At 57.5% G+C, this 21,526-nt stretch overlaps 1 protein-coding gene across 1 annotated transcript in view; it reads left to right on the forward strand.

The window, feature by feature from the left end:
• Positions 1-21,526, forward strand: part of LOC133766705 (contactin-4) — a 268,926-nt gene that overhangs the window by 204,868 nt on the left and 42,532 nt on the right. The window contains exon 10 of the mRNA XM_062200335.1: positions 8,391-8,518. Within this exon, the coding sequence (XP_062056319.1) occupies positions 8,391-8,518 (128 nt within the window). The remainder of the gene's footprint in view (positions 1-8,390; positions 8,519-21,526) is intronic.

Here is a 21,526-nt window from a genome sequence, read left to right on the forward strand (position 1 = left end):
CCTGCCGTCTGCAGGGGATGAGGTCTGAGCCGCCGGTCGGTCGTCCAGGCAGGGACTGAAGTGCACAGGTTGTCCGGGCTTTGTTAAACCCAGGTCTCGCGACGGAAAACGGATTCTGTGTGCGGGAACTTTGTCTCAGGCTCCTGTGCGGCTGTAATAAATACTGCCGGCCCGGAGGCGACAGGGAGAGCGCTGGGAGGGGGCCTCTTCCTGCGGGCCATCGTCGTCCCCGGACTCCGAACGGCTGAATCGCACCGCACAACAGGCTCATCCACACCCTCTCACAGGCCAGGAATTTCCGTAGATCTTTTGAAATTAACTATGCAACCTTGAAAAAACTCCAGCTAAAAGGGAACGTACTTTTTGGGGTTTTATCGAACAGGTCGCTGAGGAAACTCAAAGCACAGGAGATGCTTGTCACCAGGCGGCTCCGGCGTCCTGTGCCAGGTCACCGTCCTGTGCCAGGTCACCGTCCTGTGCCGGGTCACCCTCCTGTGCCGGGTCACTGTCCTGTGCAAGGTCACCCTCCTATGCCAGGTCACCGTCCTGTGCCGGGTCACCCTCCTGTGCTGGGTCACCCTCCTGTGCCAGGTCACCCTCCTGTGCTGGGTCACCCTCCTGTGCCAGGTCAGCATCCTGTGCCAGGTCACCCTCCTATGCCGGGTCACCGTCCTGTGCAAGGTCACCCTCCTGTGCCAGGTCACCGTCCTGTGCCGGGTCACCCTCCTGTGCTGGGTCACCCTCCTGTGCCAGGTCACCCTCCTGTGCCGGGTCACCCTCCTGTGCCAGGTCACCCTCCTGTGCCGGGTCACCCTCCTGTGCCGGGTCAGCGTCCTGTGCCAGGTCACCCTCCTGTGCCAGGTCACCGTCCTGTGCCGGGTCACCCTCCTGTGCCGGGTCACCCTCCTGTGCCAGGTCACCCTCCTGTGCTGGGTCACCCTCCTGTGCCAGGTCACCCTCCTGTGCCGGGTCACCCTCCTGTGCCGGGTCAGCGTCCTGTGCCAGGTCACCCTCCTGTGCCAGGTCACCGTCCTGTGCCGGGTCACCCTCCTGTGCTATGTCACCCTCCTGTGCCAGGTCACCCTCCTGTGCTGGGTCACCCTCCTGTGCCAGGTCACCCTCCTGTGCCGGGTCACCCTCCTGTGCCGGGTCAGCGTCCTGTGCCAGGTCACCCTCCTGTGCCAGGTCACCGTCCTGTGCCGGGTCACCCTCCTGTGCCGGGTCACCCTCCTGTGCCAGTTCACCCTCCTGTTTTTCTGTTCCTTACCTGACATGGGACCAGGACCCTCCATAGCGCCTGTCCAGCTGCTGTCCAGCCAGCCCCCTGCCCACAGGGAAGCCACCACCCCTCTCTTCCCACGCATCTTCACTCCTGCCTGGGCTTTGTTTTCCGAGGAGTGTGGAACCGAGGCCTCTCTCACCCACAGCTCAGCTTCCGTGCAGAACTGCTGAGGAAGCCGGAGCCCCGAAGCTCAGGGGCAGGTGTTTGGCACAGTGGTAAAGATACCGTTTGGGCTGCCTGCATCCCCTGTCAGCGTGGCTGGGGATGCCGTTTGGGCTGCCTGCATCCCGTCAGTGTGGCTGGGGATGCCGTTTGGGCTGCCTGCATCCCGTCAGTGTGGCTGGCTCACGTCGCGCTCGGCTTCTGATCTGGCTTCCTGGTGATGTGCAGTCCGGGAAGCAGTGGTGACGACTCCAGTAGTTGAGCCCCTGCTGCTCACGTGGGAGCCACAGATGGAGTTCTTGGCTCCCAGCTTGGCCTGACTCAACCCAGCTGTTGTGGGCATTTGGGAAGTGCAAAAGCTAATGGCAGGTATCTCCCTTGGTCTCTCCCCTCCCTTCTCTCTCTCCCTGTCTTTCAAAAACATAAATAAAATTTTAAAAAAGGACAAACCAGAGCTCAGCTCTCCTTTAGCTTGCTGATTTCAATATCAAAATAAATGTTAATTAATTGCCAGTGGCAACAAACAGAGGGTAGAATGGGAAAGATAGATTAATCCCCCAGATGAGCAAACTGAGCTAATGAAGAAATTAGAGCGAGAGGCCGGCCTCCGTTTCCCTCCCGTTGCTCGGGGGTATTTTGCTCATTCTCGGTTACACCTGATCCTTCATCCTCGCTGTCCTGTTGCTTGTTTGCCCCCCAAGGAGCAGTCGTTTCGAAGTCTGCTGCATTAGGGGCGTCTGAGCTGCAAGTCCAGCAGGCAGGACTGGACACAGAGGGGCAAGAGCCACCCCGGAGGACTCACAGGGCCCCAGCGCTCCCTGCTCACCAGGCCCACTGTTTGGGCTGGATTCCCTCAGCCTCATCTGGAACCTCCCCGTGAGGCCTCATCTGGAGACAGGGCCTTGTAGGTGCGACCAGGAAGAGGCCACGCCTCATCCGTGTGGGCCCTGACCCAAGGGACTGGCATGCTGTGCAGAAAAGGACACGTGACTATGCTGGCACACACGTGTGGGGACAATGCTGTCAGCACAGGAAGCACTCAGAGTGGCCTGCAGACTCCAGGCCTCCAAATCCAGGGGACAGGGCCTCCTGTTGGGGTCAGTCGTGGGTCCAGGCACTTTGCTGAGGCCACCATGGGAAACTGTGGGGGCTTGTAGCTCTCGGGCCCACTGCAGGCTCTGCTGGGAGCGGGGGAGGTTGCGGTCTTGTGTCCAGCAGGGCCCAGCCCCTGCACCACACACTCCCGAGTGCTGGGGCTTAAACAAAGGTGTCCCAAGCTCGGCCCCAGGAGCCGGGCAGGGGCTTCCGTAAGAGATGGGTCTACTTAGCAGGCCCACTGCTCCCCTGCAGCCTCCCGTGGCGTGTTTAGCCAGGAAATCTCCCACTTAGGTGTGGGATCTCCCACTTAGGTAAAGAAAATCCTCGGCACAGAACACGGGGACACGTGTGTCACCAGGTCACGCTGAGTCATGTGACAAGGGGCTGAGTGATGGCCCCAGCCCGTCCAGCCCCAGGGAGTGACATGGACCTCAACTCCAGGCTGGCAGGTGCCCTTGGGGCCCTGGTCCGTTACTGCCTGGCCAGGCAGCCTGCCCGCTCGCTCACTGACCTGAAGAGTGCCAGCTCCCATCACAGGCACGCTGGGCTTCAGACACTTGGCGTCCTGCGTGTGTCAGTCTCCTGTCTCACTCCCAGCCTCCAACTTCCAAGCGTGCCTCCTGGAGCCCCCGGGCACTCATGAAAGGAGCAGCCCGGCCTCAGCTAGGAGGTTTTTTCTAAACTCTGCATCATTCCACGTGAGCTCTGTTATCTCAGATCCAGCCCCGGTGAAGAAGATCTGGGATTTAGCTTTGCAGTTTGAGCTGTGTGTTCTTTATTTGTTGAAAGGAGATTGAACACACCCCTGAGGGCAGGAGAAGCAGGGAGAGGGGTTCTCTGTGGTGGTCTAAGGGAGCCCTTTGAAAGGGAAGTGTTTCAAGGTGACCAGCACACAGCAGGTGACCAGCACACAGAGCTGCTCAGACAGCACCTAGGGCCCTCCCGTGTTGGGTGATGGACTCTCACGGAATTGGCAGCTTTCGTCAGCTGATACTGGAGCCCCAGGGAAGGAAAGATCAGCGTTTTTTCAAGGTCCTGTGTCCCCAGGTGGGTTGTGATTTGTAGGATGGACCAGACCAGCTCTGCCACCCCAAGCCTCACTCTCAGAGATTCTCTTTCCTAGCCAGATGTGCACCTGTGCTCCTCGGCTCCAGAATCCCCAGGGTGGCAGAGGGCTGACTTCTCCTGGGGTGGGACTTGGGGCTGCTCCTCATACTGCTTCCTCGGCTTCAACTTCCTTCTGGTAGCATCAGTGATGTAAAAGGGGCCCACAGGTGGGTCAGGGCCGGTCTGTTTTGTGAGCCAGGCTTGGGTTTGCATTTTCAATCCTTTTCATCTCTGTCAGGATTCGTGAGCAGCAGGAGGAGCTCAAGTTCAGGACCAAGCTCACAGCACAGGTCGGGCAACGTGGAAACTGAGAAAGCAGACAAAACAGAGCACACGGAAGTTTAGAAACATCAGGACACAGACACGAAAATGAAGCAGTCGTTAACCTGGACCAAGGCACAATTGTTCATGGAAAATTGCAGATATTTGTTGAAAGACTATTCTTGTAAGTCGCTATAAAATCTAGATAGAAAGGAGCCAAGTAACTGAATGCTGGTATCGAGTAGCGTGTCACATGTTCCTTGACGTAGTCCAGACTGGCACCTGAGAGCCAGGTGCTCACTTCGTACCTCATCGCTGGCCCTTACAGTGCTCTACAGCAACATGAAGGCAGCAGGTGCAGCTGTGTACCTGGCTTCGCTACGTGGACGTAAGCAGCCACGTGTGCTCGTAGGACACCGCTGTGTCAATGAAGAATTGTCAGGTGCAGCTGAGGGTTCTCACTGTGTGCAGGACAGCGCCGTCAGGTCGCGGGCGGCAGGTTCTGTAGTGACGCCACTCCCTCCTCTGACTCGCATCGCCACCATCCCCTGTGCAAGTCCACTGATGCTCAAGAGCTTGCACTCTCCCAGTTGTGAGGGCTGAACCGGTTATTTCCAGTGTCTCAGATTATGGACCCACAGAACTGGGGCATCCAGGGGGTGCTGCCGGCTTCAGGCATGGACTGAAGTGGGCTTGAAGGAGTCATGGGCTCTGGGCTTGCTCTGGCTCTCCCTCGCACAGTCTCTCTGGCCCTCTCTTGGGTTGGTGTTGGCTTGACTCCCTAAGGCACGCTGTTTCCATGCAGCAAGGAGAATGACTCCCAACGCCTTCCACACTTAACAGTCCCTGGAGCAGAGTGTCTCCTCAAACGGCCCTGGCTTGGGTGGCAGGTGTACCCCTCAGGCAGTCACTGTAGACAAGGGAACAGGCTCTCCTGATGGGCCAGGTGAGTCCCCACCCACACTGATGGCTGCATGGTGATGGGGACAGCTCTCCCACCCCTTCCTGTAAGCACTCATTGCGGTAGGTGCCAAGTTACGCACTGGCAGTATTTCTAGATCCATGATTTTCACATCATTGTAGTATGCAGGAGGTGTTTAGTAAATACCCATGAGTGAGGTCAAGCTGCCTGGCGACCCATGTGCTCGAGAGCGTGATGATGCGTCGTGCGACCCCAGATGGCAGAGCCCCTCTGCAGCTGCCTCGGCTACCGCCGGCCTCCGTGAGGGCCTGGAGCAGTGGCTCCAACACAGCGCTGGCTGATGCTTGCTGCACTGCTGGGTGGCGGCCTTGGCCCCGCATGCCCTCGCAGCAGCCCCGTGAGAGGCTGTCAGCCGACTCTTGTCCCTTCTGAAATGAGTGAACGTAAGATACCGGAGGACGTCCATGCCAGTCCTGGGCGCCTGAGTGGAGCCCAGGCGGCTTAGGTCCAGGGTTCTGACCTCCCTGCCCTGTACTGTGTAGGAAGGAGAGGCTGAGCTCCCGACAGACGGATCCTGCCTCCACCTGGTCCCGGCTGGGGTGCATCGCAGGAACAGCAAGCGTGGGAAGGCTGCTGGAAGCTTCCTTCCCCCTCACTCACCTCCTCCGGCCTGGAATTTTAGCCGCTAGGATCTTAGTCCTTCTGTGTCCCTGCTCATAGATAACAGTGCTGTTGGGGATTCCAGTGTTAGCCTGGAGGCAGGCCCTGAGGTCTCAACACTGGAGAGGGTGGTGGCAGTGAAACTGCTCTGTCCCTTGTGCCCATGGGAGATGGCAGAGGGCAGCTTTGTGGACAAGACCCCAGGGCAGCCGTAAGTAGGACAGTAGAGAGCCCGCCATGTCCCACGCTGCGGCAGCATGGTGTGGGGTGCAGTGAGCCCCCAGGAGGAGGGAGGGAGCAGACATGGAAACAACGGGGGCGGGGGGCAGACATCCGTGGAGCACTCTGCAGCTAACAGACACTGCCGTGTGTCATCTCATGGTCGAAGATGCTCATGGCAGTGTCTGTGAGGTTTCTAGAAGAACTGACTTTGACCAGCTGATCTCCACTTGGGTAACGTTGCTGCCTCACCACAGAGAGTTGACAACGTCTGGCGATGTCTCTGACTGCTGTGATTCGGAGAGAGCATGGGGCCCTGGAGTGGAGCAGGTGGGGCTGGGGGAGCTGCTCGGTGCCCTCCCCAGCCCAGGGTCCGGCACGCCAAGGTGGGCAGCCCTGTCTTTGGGCAGGGGCCATCTTTTTTTTTTTTTTTAAGATTTTATTATTTATTTGAGAGAGAGAATTACAGACAGTGAGACGGAGAGACAGAGAGAAAGGTCTTCCATCTGTTGGTTCACTCCCCAAATAGCTGCATCAGCCAGAGCTACACCAATCTGAAGCCAGGAGCCAGGTGCTTCTTCCTGGTCACCCATGTGGGTGCAGGGACCCAAGGACTTGAGCCATCTTCTACTGCTTTCCCAGGCCACAGCAGAGAGCTGGATTGGAAGAGGAGCAGCAGGGACTCGAACTGGCACCCATGTGGGATGCCAGCACCGCAGGTAGAGGGTTAACCCACTGCACCACTGCTCCAGCCCTGGGCAGGGGCCATCTTAACAGGTCACAGAACTCTGGGCAGTGCCAGATCCCGAGCTGTGCTAGGACAAATCCTCAACATGTTTGTTCATATCCCGTGGCATTTCACGATTTAATGTAGGCAAGCGCTTTGGGTATTTTTGGAATCCCAGTAATAGGACTTTAAACGGAGCGGACGGCTAATGGAAGTTAGTGCTTGGAAAGCCAGCGTGCCCCTGGGGATGTCTCATATGTTTCCCAGCCCCGAGGCCCACGCTACCCCGCGGAAGATGACTCTGTATTCAAAACACAAATGCCACCTGACTCACCGGCTCCTCTGCTGCCCACATCTCAGTCTCCAGCAGTCTGTGTTGTGAGTAGGAGGAGGACGAACTGCTGGGAAGCTGTTCTGTGGCTGTGAAGGTCGCGAAGCGTGGCTCACCGCCCTGCTTGGTCAGTGCACCTGCTCCGTGGCAGATGCGGGCTCAGCCGGAGTTCGGTGAGCACCTGCTCTGTGTGGGACTGTGGCCCACCTTCTCATCGGCATTTATTAAACCAAGGCAGTAGCTTAGCTGGCACTAAATCATGTGTAAAAGGTAGTAGCTTCAAGGCACGTTACTGTGCAACCTCGGTTCTCATACACAAGCCAACACAGACCTCACATCCCTGCGTCTCATGGTTTAGCTTGAGTTCCCTGTAAACCTTCGCCTTCGCTGAGCTTGGCCGCTGTGTAAGGGCATCTGCCTGGGTGTTGGTGCCTGGTGGGCACAGTTCAGCCGTGGGCATCTCTTACATCTCCCCTGGTGGTGCTAGGATTCATACCTCCTTTGGGGCCCAAACGCGTCTCTGCCACGGACACCCTTGAAGGCAGACTGTGGGGGAGCACGGACACCTGCTTCTCGGCTCCAAGTCAAGCAGCAGAAGCCGGGTCAGGCGGGTGCTCCCCTGGCACAGCGTCTGCCAGCGCTTTGACGTCTCCCACCAGCCTCCGCCGGGCTGTCCATCTTCTTCACCTCTGTTTCTCCCAGCTCCTAGCAGCCTCTCCACCAGGCCTCCCGTCCCGGTGCTGTGTCAGCAGCAAGACCCTCGGAGTCTGAGCAGGGACCCAAGCGAGGCCATCCAAGCTGTCAAATGTTTTAGTTTTTTAAGCTCAAGTTTTGCATCAAATTTAGTCAGGAATGAGTATGTTCAATAGTTTCTTGTTTAAGTTAAGCATCTTCTCTAGAAAAAGAAAACCCTTCCAATGAACAGCCACGCAGTGGTCAGTCCAGGGGTGCCTCTCCCTCTGCTTGCCGGCAGCCGTAGGAGCAGTGGAGGCAAGCGCTGGGCACAGTGGTGAGACCTCGGGGTGCCTGCGTCAGGTCCCAGCCCGGCTCTTGTCCGGCTTCCTGCCGACAAGCACCCTGGGAGGCGGCAGGTGACGGCTCACGTGGCTGGGCCCCTGCCACCCACGTGGGAGACCCACAGCGGGTTCCAGGTTCCTGACTTTGGCCTGACCCAGCCCTGGCCATCGTAAGCATATGGGAAATTGAATCAGTACATGGAAGATTCTGTGTGTGTGTGTGTGTGTGTCCACCTTTCAAATAAAATGAAACTAAATAAATGTCAAAGCTTTAACAAAACTGTTTTGGAAAAGAGAAACGAATGGTGATCTACAGGAGCCATCCTTGCCGTCACGTGGTAAGAGCCACCCACGAGTGGTGACAAGCCGTCTGATAGCCATAAACAGTCGCTTTAACTGAACGTTGAGACCCATTCAGCAACAAAGGCTTCCAAACACTGCAGGAGCCCGGGTTCTGGGTGTGTATTTGTGCACACACATCCTGTGCAGGCGGCCCTCACAGGCCGTAGTCTGCTTACAGCTGAACAGTGACGCACGGGCGGGATAATTCCCGGCTCCTCCCGAGACAAACGTCACCACCTTGGGTTCCTTTGCTCTGGTTTCAGAATCACCATCTCTGAGGACGGGGACCTCAGAATCGTCAACGTGACGAAGGCCGACACCGGAAGCTACACCTGCATAGCCACCAACCATTTCGGAACGGCCAGCAGTACCGGCAACTTGGTCGTCAAAGGTAGGGACCTTCCCTGGGGGGGTGGAAACGCGTGCGTTCCTGCGCTCGTGCGCCGCGGAGGCGCGATGTGAGTAGTGAGCCTTCGAGAGCTGTTGGTAAGGAGCGGGGCCGGAAGGCTGCCTGGGTTCACAGCCTGCTCCCGTGCGGTTGTGAGAGTCACAGCCGTCACACCAACTCTGCCGGTGTCATCACCAGTGTTACCTTCACCCCGTTAGAGGCGTTTCTCTCCAGTCTCTGTAGATTTGAGATCCGTGTCCAGGGACCCTGTGCAAACACATGAAAAGCCCACAACCCAAGTTGTGCCATTTTTAGCCAGCATTGCTCAAACGAAGGCACTGGTGAGTTTTCTGAGAGCCAGGCAGGCTGGTCAGAGACGTGGGTGTGGTTCCTCATCCCAGTGCCGGCATCTCGTCGCCTCTGCCCTTGCTTACGCCCCAGCGACCCTGTCAGGGTGAAGGAAGTAGAATTCTCTGTGTCCCTCACCGGGGCGCCTCGTAGTTTGCGCTCCAGGCTGAAGGTGGGGGCTGCACCTGCTGAGCGCCAACCGCGCAGGATGCCGTCTGACCGGGATTGCCTGTGCGTCTCTGCCACTTCACTTTGCCCAGTCGCAAGGCTTTTGGGTGGAAGAAACCTGGGGGTGGGTTAGCTGAGGACGAGCAGAGCAGCCTGGGGGCTTCCTGGAGTCAGCGGGCGGAGATCCTGACCCCCGGTTTCCCTGCTCCCCATGCTGAGCCGGGAGACCTGTCTCCCATTCCGTTCCTGCCTGAGAGAGGCAGGCGGTCTCTAGCCCACGGGTGGCCCTGTCTGTGAAGAGCTGGAAGTCCATGAAAACACACAGAAGATTCTGATTACAGGGGAGCTGGAACCACCTGCATCTGTGCTTCAGAGTCCCCGGGAGCCAGGGTCCCCGGGAGCCCAAATCCCCATTGCCTGAGTCCCTGGGAGCCCGGGCCCCCACTACCTGAGGCAGCCTTATCTGTGTGGAGTTGGACGGCACTCCCCAGCCCCTCTGAGCACCAGCGGGCGCCGGGCTGGCTGAGTGTTCTCCCTGGTTCCAGGCAGAGGGAAAAGCTTGGTAATGTTTTCAGGGCACAGTTTGATAACGTACTAGGGACACGGAGGGGTCCTGTGGCGGCAGAGGTGACCCTGTCGCGTTAGTAGTGACTGAGGGGCAGGCGTCAGGGCCGGGGAGATCGGCTTTGAGTCTGGTTTCTCCTCGCGGACAAGATGCTGACTCGGCCCGCGGGGGCTGACGGTCGTGCCAACCTCGCTTGCTCTGCAGGGCAGGGTAATCCCTGTGCAGTCACAGCCGCGCTGCCTGGGAGCTGCTAACTTCTGTGCCGCGGTTGCTGCTGTGTGTTCAGGAAGTGGCAGGCTGTGCTGTAAGTCGGATGGAGGTGAACATGCATGGGGTCTGCACCCCTGTCGAGTGCAGAGCGAAGAGAAGTGAGCAGCTCTGACAGCGACACGTGCGAGCCACAGGGGTGCTTGCAGTGGTGCGGGTGGGGTCTCTCCAAGGTAGGGCCAGGCCGCAGGCTGCATCTGCTGAGGGTCCTGATGGGGGGGGGGGGCATCCTCTGTTGGCCACCAGAGCTCGTGCTGCACTGACCGCCCGCCCCAGGACAGAATCTCTCCGGCCAGGGCGCCGTCGCCGCGGCCTGCCTGGTACTTTCCAGTGTTGTCAGGGCTAACACATGGCACGGTCACCTCGTTTCTTATGTGAACATAAGTATTGCTGAGGGAAACTGCTACCTGTTTGATCAGCCTAAATAACTATTTCCTGCCTTCTGGGAAGATGTGGACACTAAGTTCCCATGTACAGGAAAAGAAGAGTTCCAGGCAGTCTGCACTGAACCGTGGTTTTGGTTTTGGTTTTTAGTAATCATGGGTATAGACCATTCCCAAGGTTTTTTGTACCAAAATAAACTATCCTTTAATTCCATTTTCCCACAGACTGCTTGGAGCACCCTCGTTTTTGTTTCTTTCCATGTGTGTTAGGAAAAGACTGACTTGTTAGGAGAAGGCAATTAGTTAAAAAAGAAGAACCCCTAACGCTGTGATTCAGTGACGCGAGTGCACACTTCGCACCAGGGCTGTGGAGAACAGGCAGGTGCCCTGCATGGGTGTCTGAAGCTGGGCAGTGGGACTTCCGGCCGTTCCAGGGCTCAGGGACACTGACACTGTGAGGGGCCCTGCCCGGGCCGGTCTCACGCTTTACTGGGCTCATGGGAGACTGTAGCGTGCAGCTCCCTCCTGGATGCAGGGAGGGCAAGGCCTGAGCCGGCAGGTGGCACGGGTACAGGCCTGAGCCGGCAGGTGGCGCGGTCACGGCAGGAGAGGTGCCCGGAACTCGACAGCCAGGCGCCGGACGCCTGCTCCAGAGCTGGGTTCCTGGTGAGCCTGGGGTGCCCAGTTCTCTCCTTATGCTTCCAGGGGAGGTAGGAGAGGACACAGGAGCTCTCTCTGGTAGCTTGTTCACAGAAATCAGCAATCCCATGGCCCTGGGGTCAGGTCACGAACGAGTCCTGAGATCCTTTGTCTCCTGGTGGCCGGCTCTGCGTGTGCTCACAGGAGTGGCACACGTGTGTGTGTGTGTGTGTGAGTGTGTGGAGGGGACGGCCACGCCGCCAGGCCCCTGAGAAGCTGTGTAAGGCACGGTAAAGGCAGAGGAAGCCTCTCTGCCCGCCTCACAAGCTGTGCACACCACAGGAGCTGTGCCCACGGCTCAGAGCGCTGCAGCCCCGTGCCTGCCGTGCACACGCGACGGGCCCCTCCCCCCACATGTCCCTGGCTGCTGTGTTTTAAGTCCAGTTTATCCGAGGAGCTGCTCTCAAACTTCACTGTGCCAGTGCCCATTTGACCGCTCATGCCTGGGATTAGAACACTGTGCAGGGCACACGTCACCCCTGTGTACGGTAACTCTATTATAAACTGTGCGTTTGAAATCCACTTCTCTGGGGGCCAGCGCTGTGGCACAGGTGGGTCGAGCCGCCTCCTGTAAGACCAGTATCTCATATGAGCGTGGACCCGAGCCCCCAGTGCCCTGCTTCTGCTCCAGGTCCCTGCTAACGGCCTGGGAAGGCAACAGAAGATGACCCAAGTGCTTGGGTGCCCACACCCATGTGAGAGACCCAGATGGAGTTCCAGGCTCCTGGCTTGGCGTGGCCAAGCCCTGGCCATTGCAGACATTTGGAGAGTAAACCAGCAGATGGAAGATCTTTCTTTCCCTCTCTCTCTGAAACTCTTCCTTTCAAATTAATAAATAAATCTTTTTTTTTAAATCCAGTTCTCTCCCACTCCACCCTGCCCCTTATGTTTTAGAGAGAGGCTGACAATGATGTCAGCCAAGGAGGGTGGAAGCGTGGGGTGCGAGGGGCACAAATCCACGGCAACAGACACAAGAGATCGAAAATAGCTCTCTATCAAGCGACCCTGCGACGGATAAATATTCAGATCACGCGTGAGCAGGCTTCCAAGCTGCAGGGTTCTGACAGGTGCCCAGGGGCTCCTGCTTATCGTGCGTTCATCTGAATTTCTAAATCTTCCTGAATTTATTTTTCAGGCGAGTTTTTGCATACGTGGGGTGTGGCTTGCTGATTAATGTTAATCAAGAGCACCTCTCAGGGCAGACCCCCCAAATGCTGCCGGAAAGCGCAAGGTTTCACTGTACACAGAGGTGGCCCTTGCTCCAACTGCGGACGTGAAGAGCTGGTGGTGAGCCGGCCACGCCCTCGCGCGGTGCCACGCCGTGTTTTTGCCTCTGTGACGGAGCGAAGGGGGCGCTGTTTCCCTGGTGTGGCTTTAGATGCGTGCAAGCAGCCGTCCCAGGGAGAGCTCGTGCTGGTGGGGTTCAGCTGATAGCAACGCCGGTTCCCGCTGGTCACGATGACAGGCAGGGTTACGGGCTGTGGATGCCATCCCCAGGTCACCTGGCTGAGCTGCCTCCCAAGGGGCAACCCTCCGGAAACCGCCACACCAGAGAGCTCTGCCAGAGGGGCTCACAGAGTGCTCGCAGGGATGCGGTCTCTGGGCCGCACCGGTGGGCAGACCCAGTGGATCTGCGCCTCTGAGGAGGAGGCCTGGGGAACGTAGCGAATGCGCCGTCCGTCCTCGCACACAGCACGGGGTGAGAACATTGCATTTTCAGAGCTTGCAAGCTGAGGCCTGGGGGCCGGACCCAGCCCGCTGTCCCCAAGTTTGGAGCTTGTCATGGCTTTCCCGTGTTTAGTTGGTTGGGGGAGAAAAGCAGACCAGTATTTTAAACATGCAAAAATGTTACGAAATTCCTAATTCAGTGTCCGTAAGGAAGCGTCCTTAGGCTACAGCCCTGCCGTTTGCCAACGCTCGCACTGACCGTGCTTGCTACCACAGCAAGGGCGAACGTGAGGAGCTGGGACAGAGACCGTGTGGTCCAAGTGTGTATCAGCCTCACCTGCCTCTTGGCCCACAAACCCTCAGCTCTGCAGGGAAACAGGGCCCATCCCTCTGTGACATCTCGTCTCCCACGAAAAGGCCTGCTCAGTTGCACCCCAGGTGCCGTCAGCCGGGCCACACCGCGCGGTGACCCTTCCAGCTGGGAATGTTCCCGTCTCCTTGCTTCTCTGCATCAGCTGAGCCTGCCCCAGGACCTTAGCCTACCCAGCATCAGAAGGGTTGCTCTCAGAACTTGGATGTAAGTGAGGGACCCAGAGGGGAGGCCGTGGTGCCTGAGGGAAAGGAGGAAATTACCCAGCAGACACTGGGGCAGCGCCTCCAGCGTTCCCAGGGGCCTCAGGTCCCCGGAGCCAGAGCAGGGGCGTGACAGATGCTGGTGTTAAACACCCTGTGGGTTCTTCCCAGACTCTTCCCCCCTCTACCGGAACCGCCCACGCTGCCGCCGGAGTTGCCGATGGCTCCTCCGTGCCCACAACCTGCTCAGACTGCACCAATGTGTTTTCTGTTGAAAATCTCCTGTAAAAAAATCATACCCTAATTTCATTAGGATTTTTTAAAGTTCTTTATTGTTGAAGTTGTTGTAATTCCATGCATCCAATTAATTTTATCATAAGAAGAAATTAACTTGTGCTTTGACCAGCCTTGCTGGAGGAAGGTCTCCCGCGGGATGTAACTGGCGCACAGGCGTGGGGTCAGTTTCGTGTTCTTGTTCTCCACCTGCACCTGTGGGTCCCCAAACCCGGCTGATTCCTTCATTGCAGGAGCTGTGCCCGGTCTCCTTCCACAGAGAGCTTATTTTTGTGTAGGTGGAAAAATCCTCTCTGGGCAGGAGGGGAGTCTTCTTAGCACAAAGCGCGCCTCCAGCCTGCTCTCAAGCCCCGCACGGCGTTCCTGTCCTTTACAAAGAGCGACATTGAGACCCGTCACCCTCCCACAGGAGCGCGATGGGCACGGCAACGTGGGGCTTTTCGGTCGGAGCCCTTTTTTGTAAATGAATTGGCAGCAGCCATATCATCTATGTAAAATTATTCAGGACTTCACCCAGACTTGACTGACAGCAGTCCCCAGCAATGACATCTGGCTGTTAACACACAAGAGCTTTCGGCGCCAGGCCCTTAGAACGGAGCACATTTTGACCTCATTAGATATCTTCCACTGGAACCAATTATTTCTGTGTGATCATTAGGGGCCTTTCTAATAGGATTAACACACAAATTCCAACCCAGGGCTTCTAGAGTTTGCTGTTGGCAGAGCTAAATGCTGATTATCTTAGTTCCCTGGGTGCAAGGCCCGTAGCCAGAGTGTTCCTACACTGGGCCCTGGATTGGGGATCTGCCACGTGGGAGTTGGCCACAGCGGAGTCAGGAGAACCCTGGAAGGGTCAGTGACTGCCCGAGGCTGTCCTCCATGTGCAGATCAGGACACAACCCGGAATGCTGATAAAAGGGTACCATTCTCCCTCCGACGTTCTCCGGGCACTGAGCAGGGCCACTTGGCCGTGGCCAGGAGTGTGGCTTCTGCACTGGCCATCCCAGGCAGAAGGGCTCCCCCTGTACCCAGATCCCTCTATGTGAGAGCACCCCCATTCCGTGATGCCGAGATGGAGGGGAACTGAGAGTGTCGGCAGCCACGCCTGCCCTGCCGTCCCTGTCCTCGCTCCAGAGGGAGGTCTTGGTGCCTCAGCTGCGTGTCCCCATGGTGCTATCGCAGCCCAGCCTCTCTGTGCCGACGGGCTGCGTGTCCCCTCTGTGCCATCGCAGCCCAGCCTCTCTGTGCCGACGGGCTGCGTGTCCCCTCTGTGCCATCGCAGCCCAGCGCCTCTGCGCAGGCAGGCTGCATGTCTCTGCTTTTGATGGGGAAGTCACATTGTGGGCCAACAGGGAACCCCGGCCTGTGGCTGCAGCCGGGAAACGCTGTCGGAGCGCCAGCCTGGCCTCAGTACTCCGCTTAGAAGGTGGGCAGGTGAAAGCCCCGGTGACGCCTTGTGTTGTGAGTGCATGGGGAAATGGCTCACGCTCTGCCTAGGGGTGCAGGTTGGGTCCGACACTGGCGAGCAAGAGGCTGGACAGTGCAGTCTCCTGGCCCAGCAGGTCCACGTCAGGGCACTCTCCCTGGGGAAGTCACGCGTGTTCCCAGGAGGACCTGCAAACACGTGTATTGTGTTGTTGCTGGTAATGGAAGAAAAAAAAAGCAACATAGAGAACAACATGTGTTGTTATTTAATGTTTGTAGCATCATGAAATCTATGATTAATGATGTGAGATCAGGCCAGAGAAGAAGATACAAAGACTGCTGCTGCCATGTGGGGCTGGGGTCTGGAGCGAGACTGTGGGAGGACGTGAGCCGGATCCATCAGGCTGTGTGGAGGCGCGCGAGGGTACCAGAAATTCGGGAAATGCGAAATCGAAGGGCAGGCTGATTTGGGAGCCAGAATTTTTGAAAACCATTTGTGTATTTTTTTCATGATATGCAACCTCCGTGAAGGCCCCATATGTGACCGTGTGTTGAAGTGGGAAACATGAGCATTGGTAAGCTTTGTTTCTACATTATACAATTTTATATGTTAATGTTTATACATTATTCTATTATAAATAGAAAACATATTATATGTAAAAAACATTACATGTTTTTTAATTTGAGCTGTTTTCTATGTATAATAGCAGCTCAAATTAAAAAAAATCTCAGGCTAGAATTCTGCGTGGTCAGACAGTGCCGGCGAATCCCCCAGGCCTGACCCCGTTCGCCTTCCGGGACATTAGAGAAGAGAAGCCGTAGCCTTCCCAGGAGCGGGCGGTGAGTGAGCCCCTCGGTCGATGTGGACTTAGCAGAACCCGTCTGCGAGGGCTGGGCCCGTTCGGTCCAGACACTCCTCTCAGGAAGGGAGTCCCTGCAGAGGGCGACGATGGGTTTCGTTCCCTCATAAACAGAACCAACATAAAAAGCAAACACTATGACCGCGCCGTCTTTAAATGAGAGCTCTCAGTTAATCTGTCTTGTGGTGATCCGACAAGCCTCGCCTCGGCCTGGTCCCATCTGACGCAGCTCAGGCAGTGAGCAGTGTGTTCAAGACATCCCTCCGGGCTCACGTGGGCCCGTCCTCACGGCCGCCTGGGCCTCGCTCATTGCCGTGTTTCCGCTGTTTCCAGTCGGTCTGACGTCACTGTTCGGGTGATGAGTCCCTCTCTCGGGAGGAAACCGGTGTTAAAAAGCATCCGTCTGTGGCCTCCCTCTGCTGCCACTTCTGAACACATCCCGGGTGGACGGAAGTCACGTTTGTGAGACACTCAAGTCACAGCCCGCCCCTCTCCCGGGCGCGCCCCTCGGTCACCGTCTCTCATCTGTCGCCTTGCTGTGCGTGACAGAGATGGTTCACGGCGCGATTCTCACTTCAGTTAACGTCAGAGGCCCACTGTCGTTGGCTTTCTCACCACGGTCTGCCTTCCTTTTTTATTGTCTCCAAAGCTGAAAGGGATGCTAAACGGGCAATGCTCTAACAAATAGGAAAGGCAAACTGGGCGCGTTTGTCTCCTGTTTCTGAACATCAGACTTGCGGGGCTGGAGCCCTGGCCGCGTGGCCTGGTTCTCCCTGCACTGTGTGTGTGTGGTCATCCCGCCTCATGTTTCAGAGGTGGTCCCGTGGGAGGCCCACCCCTGGGACGAGGAGGAGGGAGCCGTGGCGGAGGCCCTTGTTCTGGGTGCTTCTTTGCCGCGCCTCACCGTGGTTGGGTTCTGTGTGTGACAGGCAGGCACGTCTCAGAGAACCACCCCAACGCCGCGGGCCTCTGGGTTGTGCAGAGCGCAGCCAGCATGAATGCAAGCTGCTTGGCTGCTCCACCCTCCCTCTCCGATTTCCTTGTGGGAGATCCACTCCCGAAAGGTTAAAGCCTTGTCCCGCTCAGACGGGAGGTGTTAGCAGAATGTCCAGAGCCATGGTGGCTTTTTACGTGGCCTTCTAGCAGGTCTGTAGTCAGTGTGCGAAAGTGCAGGACGGGGTATTAAGTGACGATTTGCAGCATCTGTTTGAAGCCACATACAGTGGAAAGCTGCCACCTGCCGGCCCAGCTCCCTCCCGTTCTCTCTCCTGGGAAGTGGAGCTGCTGTCCCTGTAAGTGAAGCTAGGATTCTGCACCTGGGGGCGCGGTCGGAAGAGCCTTCCCTCCGTGTGCACAAGCCTGGCTCACATCCCTGGCGGTAACGCCTGCCTCTGCCTCCCTGGCATCGTCGCGGTGGCATGAGTCCAACACCTGACTCTGGCACTGTTAACCCCGACTCTCACTGACCGGAAAGCAAAGGACATTAGATTATAATGACCAGGGTCACTGACGGGAGAGACAGAGGATGTTACATTATAAGTACCAGGGTCACTGATGTTAGGGAAAAAGGACATTAGATTATAATGACCAGGATCACTGGACAGGACACACAGCCAGCAAAGGCCCAGTCCCCTCCTCCCAGTGGACCACTGTGGGCCCCCAGAATCACTTAGGGGATTTTAAATAAGTGCGCGTTCCTGGGCGCCGCCTCTGAGCTGTAGAACCAGAGTGCCCAGGGATTTCACCTCTAACAAGGATCCCGAGGAATGGCTACGCCCAAGCCCATCCACAGGTCCGGGAGTGGGGACTGATGGGAAGAATGGGAGCTGCTGTGTTAACAGGCCTTGGGGGTGAGTGAGAGGTCACGAGGTCAAAGAGCATGGAGGTCGCCCCAGGCAGGCACGCTCTACCCGATAGCAAGCCCTGAGGCTCCCAGCACCCCAGGGGGACCCCCCCCAGGAGGCGCCATGGCAGGCACGGGCTGTTCTGGGGGTCCCATTTCAGGCCCACATTCATGTTTCCTTTTTAGTGCAAATGAAGCGAATTTCATGAGCTGTGTTCCAAGGATCTTCACGGGGACCTCAGGAAATGATCGTCACCCGTGGAAGACTTTTAGATCTGTATGTTAATTATGGGACAACCCGTGTGTTCATGGAGAGGTTAGGGCACCAGATTCCCTGGTGAGCGCTGGGTGTTTTCTTCTAGAATGGTTACTAGGCAGTCAGCTCTGTGTCTGTGTATAAAACCGTATCTGTAAGTAAACACGACTGTAACAAAGAATCCCGGGCACCCTGCTTTGAAACTCCTTTTTCATTTATGTCTTCACCAGCTTAGATTTGTGAAGGAGAAATGAGGACTAGCTGTAGTTAATAGTAAGTTTTTCCTCTCTCCTATTAGAGTACATCAAAAAGATTTATTTTAAAAGAGCACACGCAAAACAAAGCCGCTCCTCTGATACTCCTGTGGCAACAGAGGAAGGAGGCCAGAGGTGGGCAGAGGCAGGGTTCCCGAGCCTCACCCCAGAGCCTGGCCTGGGCTCACCTTCCGCTGTGCTGCTGTGACAACACCACAGACAGGTGACACCTGTGGCTCACATGTGAGCATGTGAAGTCAGCTTAGAGAGCGCCCCTGGGGGGAGGAGGAGCACAGGTGTCCCTGGGGGGAGGAGGGGCACAGGTGGACGTGAACATGTGGGGTCGGCTTAGAGGGTGCCCCCTTGGGGGAGGAGGGGCACAGGTGGGCGTGGGGAGAGGAGGGGCACAGGTGGACGTGAACATGTGAAGTCGGCTTAGAGAGCGCCCCTGGGGGGAGGAGGGGCACAGATGCCCCTGGGGGGAGGAGGAGCACAGGTGTCCCTGGGGGGAGGAGGGGCACAGGTGGACGTGAACATGTGGGGTCGGCTTAGAGGGTGCCCCCTTGGGGGAGGAGGGGCACAGGTGAACTTGGGGAGAGGAGAGGGCACAGGTAGACATGAACATGTGAGGTAGGCCTAGAGGGTGCCCCCTGGGGAGAGGAGGCACAGGAGGACGTGGGGGGAGGAGGGGCACAGGTGGACGTGAGCATGTGAAGTCGGCTTAGAGAGCGCCCCTGGGGGGAGGAGGGGCACAGATGCCCCTGGGGGGAGGAGGGGCACAGGTGGACATGAACATGTGGGGTCGGCTTAGCGCCTCTGCGGGGAGCCCACAGGCGGAGAAGCTGGGACTGCAGAGGGTGCAAGGGGAGGCAGCCGAGTTCCCAGCAGCACAGAGAGCGATGGGCAGGCACTCCTGGGGCAGGGGCTCTTATCTGTGTTTGAAAAGGGGACAGGTTTCAGTAAGGTCATCAAAAGTAGCACATGATTTCTCCTCTCGTTGACGATGCCCTGGGTTTCCTGGTATTGCCAGTGTTTCCAGACGGGACACCTACTGTGGGGAAGCCCTGAGCATCCGGGACCACACGGGAGTGTGCGCCTGTGGTGGCCAGTCCGGGACCTTCCCTGCGTCTCATGGCGTCCCCCAGGTCTGCTGGGGACAGTGTTGACCCGCACATCCCTCCCAGCTCTGTGTGCCGTCCTCCTACGTGTCTGACCTGAGCAGCAGCATCCCCAGGTGGAACCCTGCCACGTCGACTGTTTTCTTGCTTGCTGCAGAGTCTTGGGGATTCCCCCCTCCCAGCATGGGCACATCCAGAATCCGCAGTGCAGGCTGGGGTGGGAAGCTTCCTCTGCTCACGTGAGGAAGTCACGGCGCTGGTGTAGACGGCAGCGGGGTGTCAGCTTTGTCACCGGCACGGATGGTGGGCGAGAACGTGGCTCAGGCGCATGGCACGTGGCTCAGGCGCGTGCGGGAACCGCAGAGCAGGCGCACTGGGCCTCTGCACGGGCTCTGGCCTCCCTCACTACACACCGGCGGGATGGAGGCTCAGCCGAGTACGTGAGCTTCCCTCCCCTCCCAGGACGAAGACAGCGTCAGAGCAGGAAGCCCTGGCTGCTTTTCACATTCTTGCTGTTGGGCGAGGAGTGCGTGAGGCGAGTAGGGAGACAGGGCTGCTGGGAACCGCTGGGCACATTCGAATGTCAGCTCCAGACCAGGGCTGGGAGCTGGGGCTCTCACGTCTGATTGCACTTGAACCCGCCTTGCGTCCTCTGGCCGTCAGAGTGCTTAAAGCCTTGAGCTGGAATAGCCAGGGCCAGGGCGCGTGCGTCCTCTCGGTTGGCCCTGGCTTTCTTACCCTTTCTGTTTCCTTCTCTAAGTCACGCCTCTTTGGACCTGCAGGGCCTCCGTGAACCTTTGACACACACATCATGTGGCTCTCATTGCTGCGTGGAGAAGGCCGCCTTTGATTATTTCCCATTCCTAAATTATTAACGAGATTTAAATTGACTGTGATGAGGATGTGAGAAGGCGGCTTCGCTTCTTTCTACTTGTAATGCACCCTGAACCAGCAAACGGTTTCCCTGCCTGAACAGGAGGGCATCGATGGGAGTGGACGCAGGCTCCTCCGGAGCAGTCGGTGGTTAATTGGGATGAGGAAACACAAGTGATTATCACTGAGAAATCGGAAGTATATTGGGGCAGTGGTCACCTCTCCAGGAAACAAAGTAGCCCGGTGTTTAAAGACACCCCGCTTCCCCAGCTGCTGGCCAGGGAGTCCTGTGGCCTGCGGGGGTAGTAGGGGACGTGTGGGTTAACGGTGGTCCTGGCGTGTCTGTGAGCCCGCCTGCTCATTTGCATGCATGTTTCTGATGTCCTTGACCGCTGTGTCTGAATGACAGAATCTGTCTGAGCTTCCGCTCCAGAAAATCGGGGTGCCGGCTTCCAGCCGAAACCAGTAGTGCGATTAGGATGAGTGCCGTGTAAAAGAAAAGCCGTAAATTGTGGCCCAAATAGCTCTTCCTCCTGTCTGGCTTCCCCTGTGGGTGCCCTGATATCTAGAGGAAGCCATGGCTCGGCTTTAGCACAAAGGGGAAGGGAGAGAATAAAGCAGCAGGCCACACGCTGCGCTGGAAAGGTTGTGGACGGTGTGGAACTCGGGAAGATATGACCTACTTTCTCTGGAATGTGCGGCCGTGGGGAGGCCTGTGATGCAGGAGCCCTGCAGCTGGGCTCGGCCGCGCTCCGTTCCCGGGCAGCCGAGTGATGCCGCGCACGCGCCGTCTCCCCTACACCTGCTTTATCTCCTGCAAAATGGAGACTGCTTGTCTCCCAAAGTTCAGTGAGCCGGGGAAGAAGCACTTAGCTGGAATAAAGCATTCTGGTCTCAAATTCTTTTGTTCCTCGGCCAGCACACATCTCTCTGAGTCTGTGTGCCGACTCAGGCTCCCCAAAGAATACGAGCTGAAATCTCCCATGTTCAGGAGACGTGGATACTGTACCCATGCAGGGTAAGAGCGCTGAAGGGAAGAGAAAGGAATCTAGTTAAACAGTGCTCACGAGCTGCGGCTCTGAACGCGTGTTGGTCTCCCCGGCCTCAGTCCCCGTGCGCCCCAGCAGCAGGGAGTGCTCTGTGGACTGGTGGCCAGTGCCACAGTGTTTGTGTTGTTCTCAGGGCCACCGTCCCCCTGCTGCCGGTTTACCCAGTAGCAGGGCTATGAAGTGCGTGATTCTGTGTCTGAACCCGGGCCCTCAAGATGCGCCTGACCCCAGCAGCGAGTCCCTCTCCTCTCAGGAAACGAGAATCACGGCTGCACATCTCCCAGACTGGTGCTGTCAGCCTCTGTGCACGTTACCAACCCCGCACATCCCCGCCGTTCCATGGTCCTTGACACACCAGGATCCGGCTG

This window comes from Lepus europaeus, chromosome 9, assembly GCF_033115175.1.
Source record: "Lepus europaeus isolate LE1 chromosome 9, mLepTim1.pri, whole genome shotgun sequence".
Taxonomy (NCBI): Eukaryota; Metazoa; Chordata; class Mammalia; order Lagomorpha; family Leporidae; genus Lepus; species Lepus europaeus.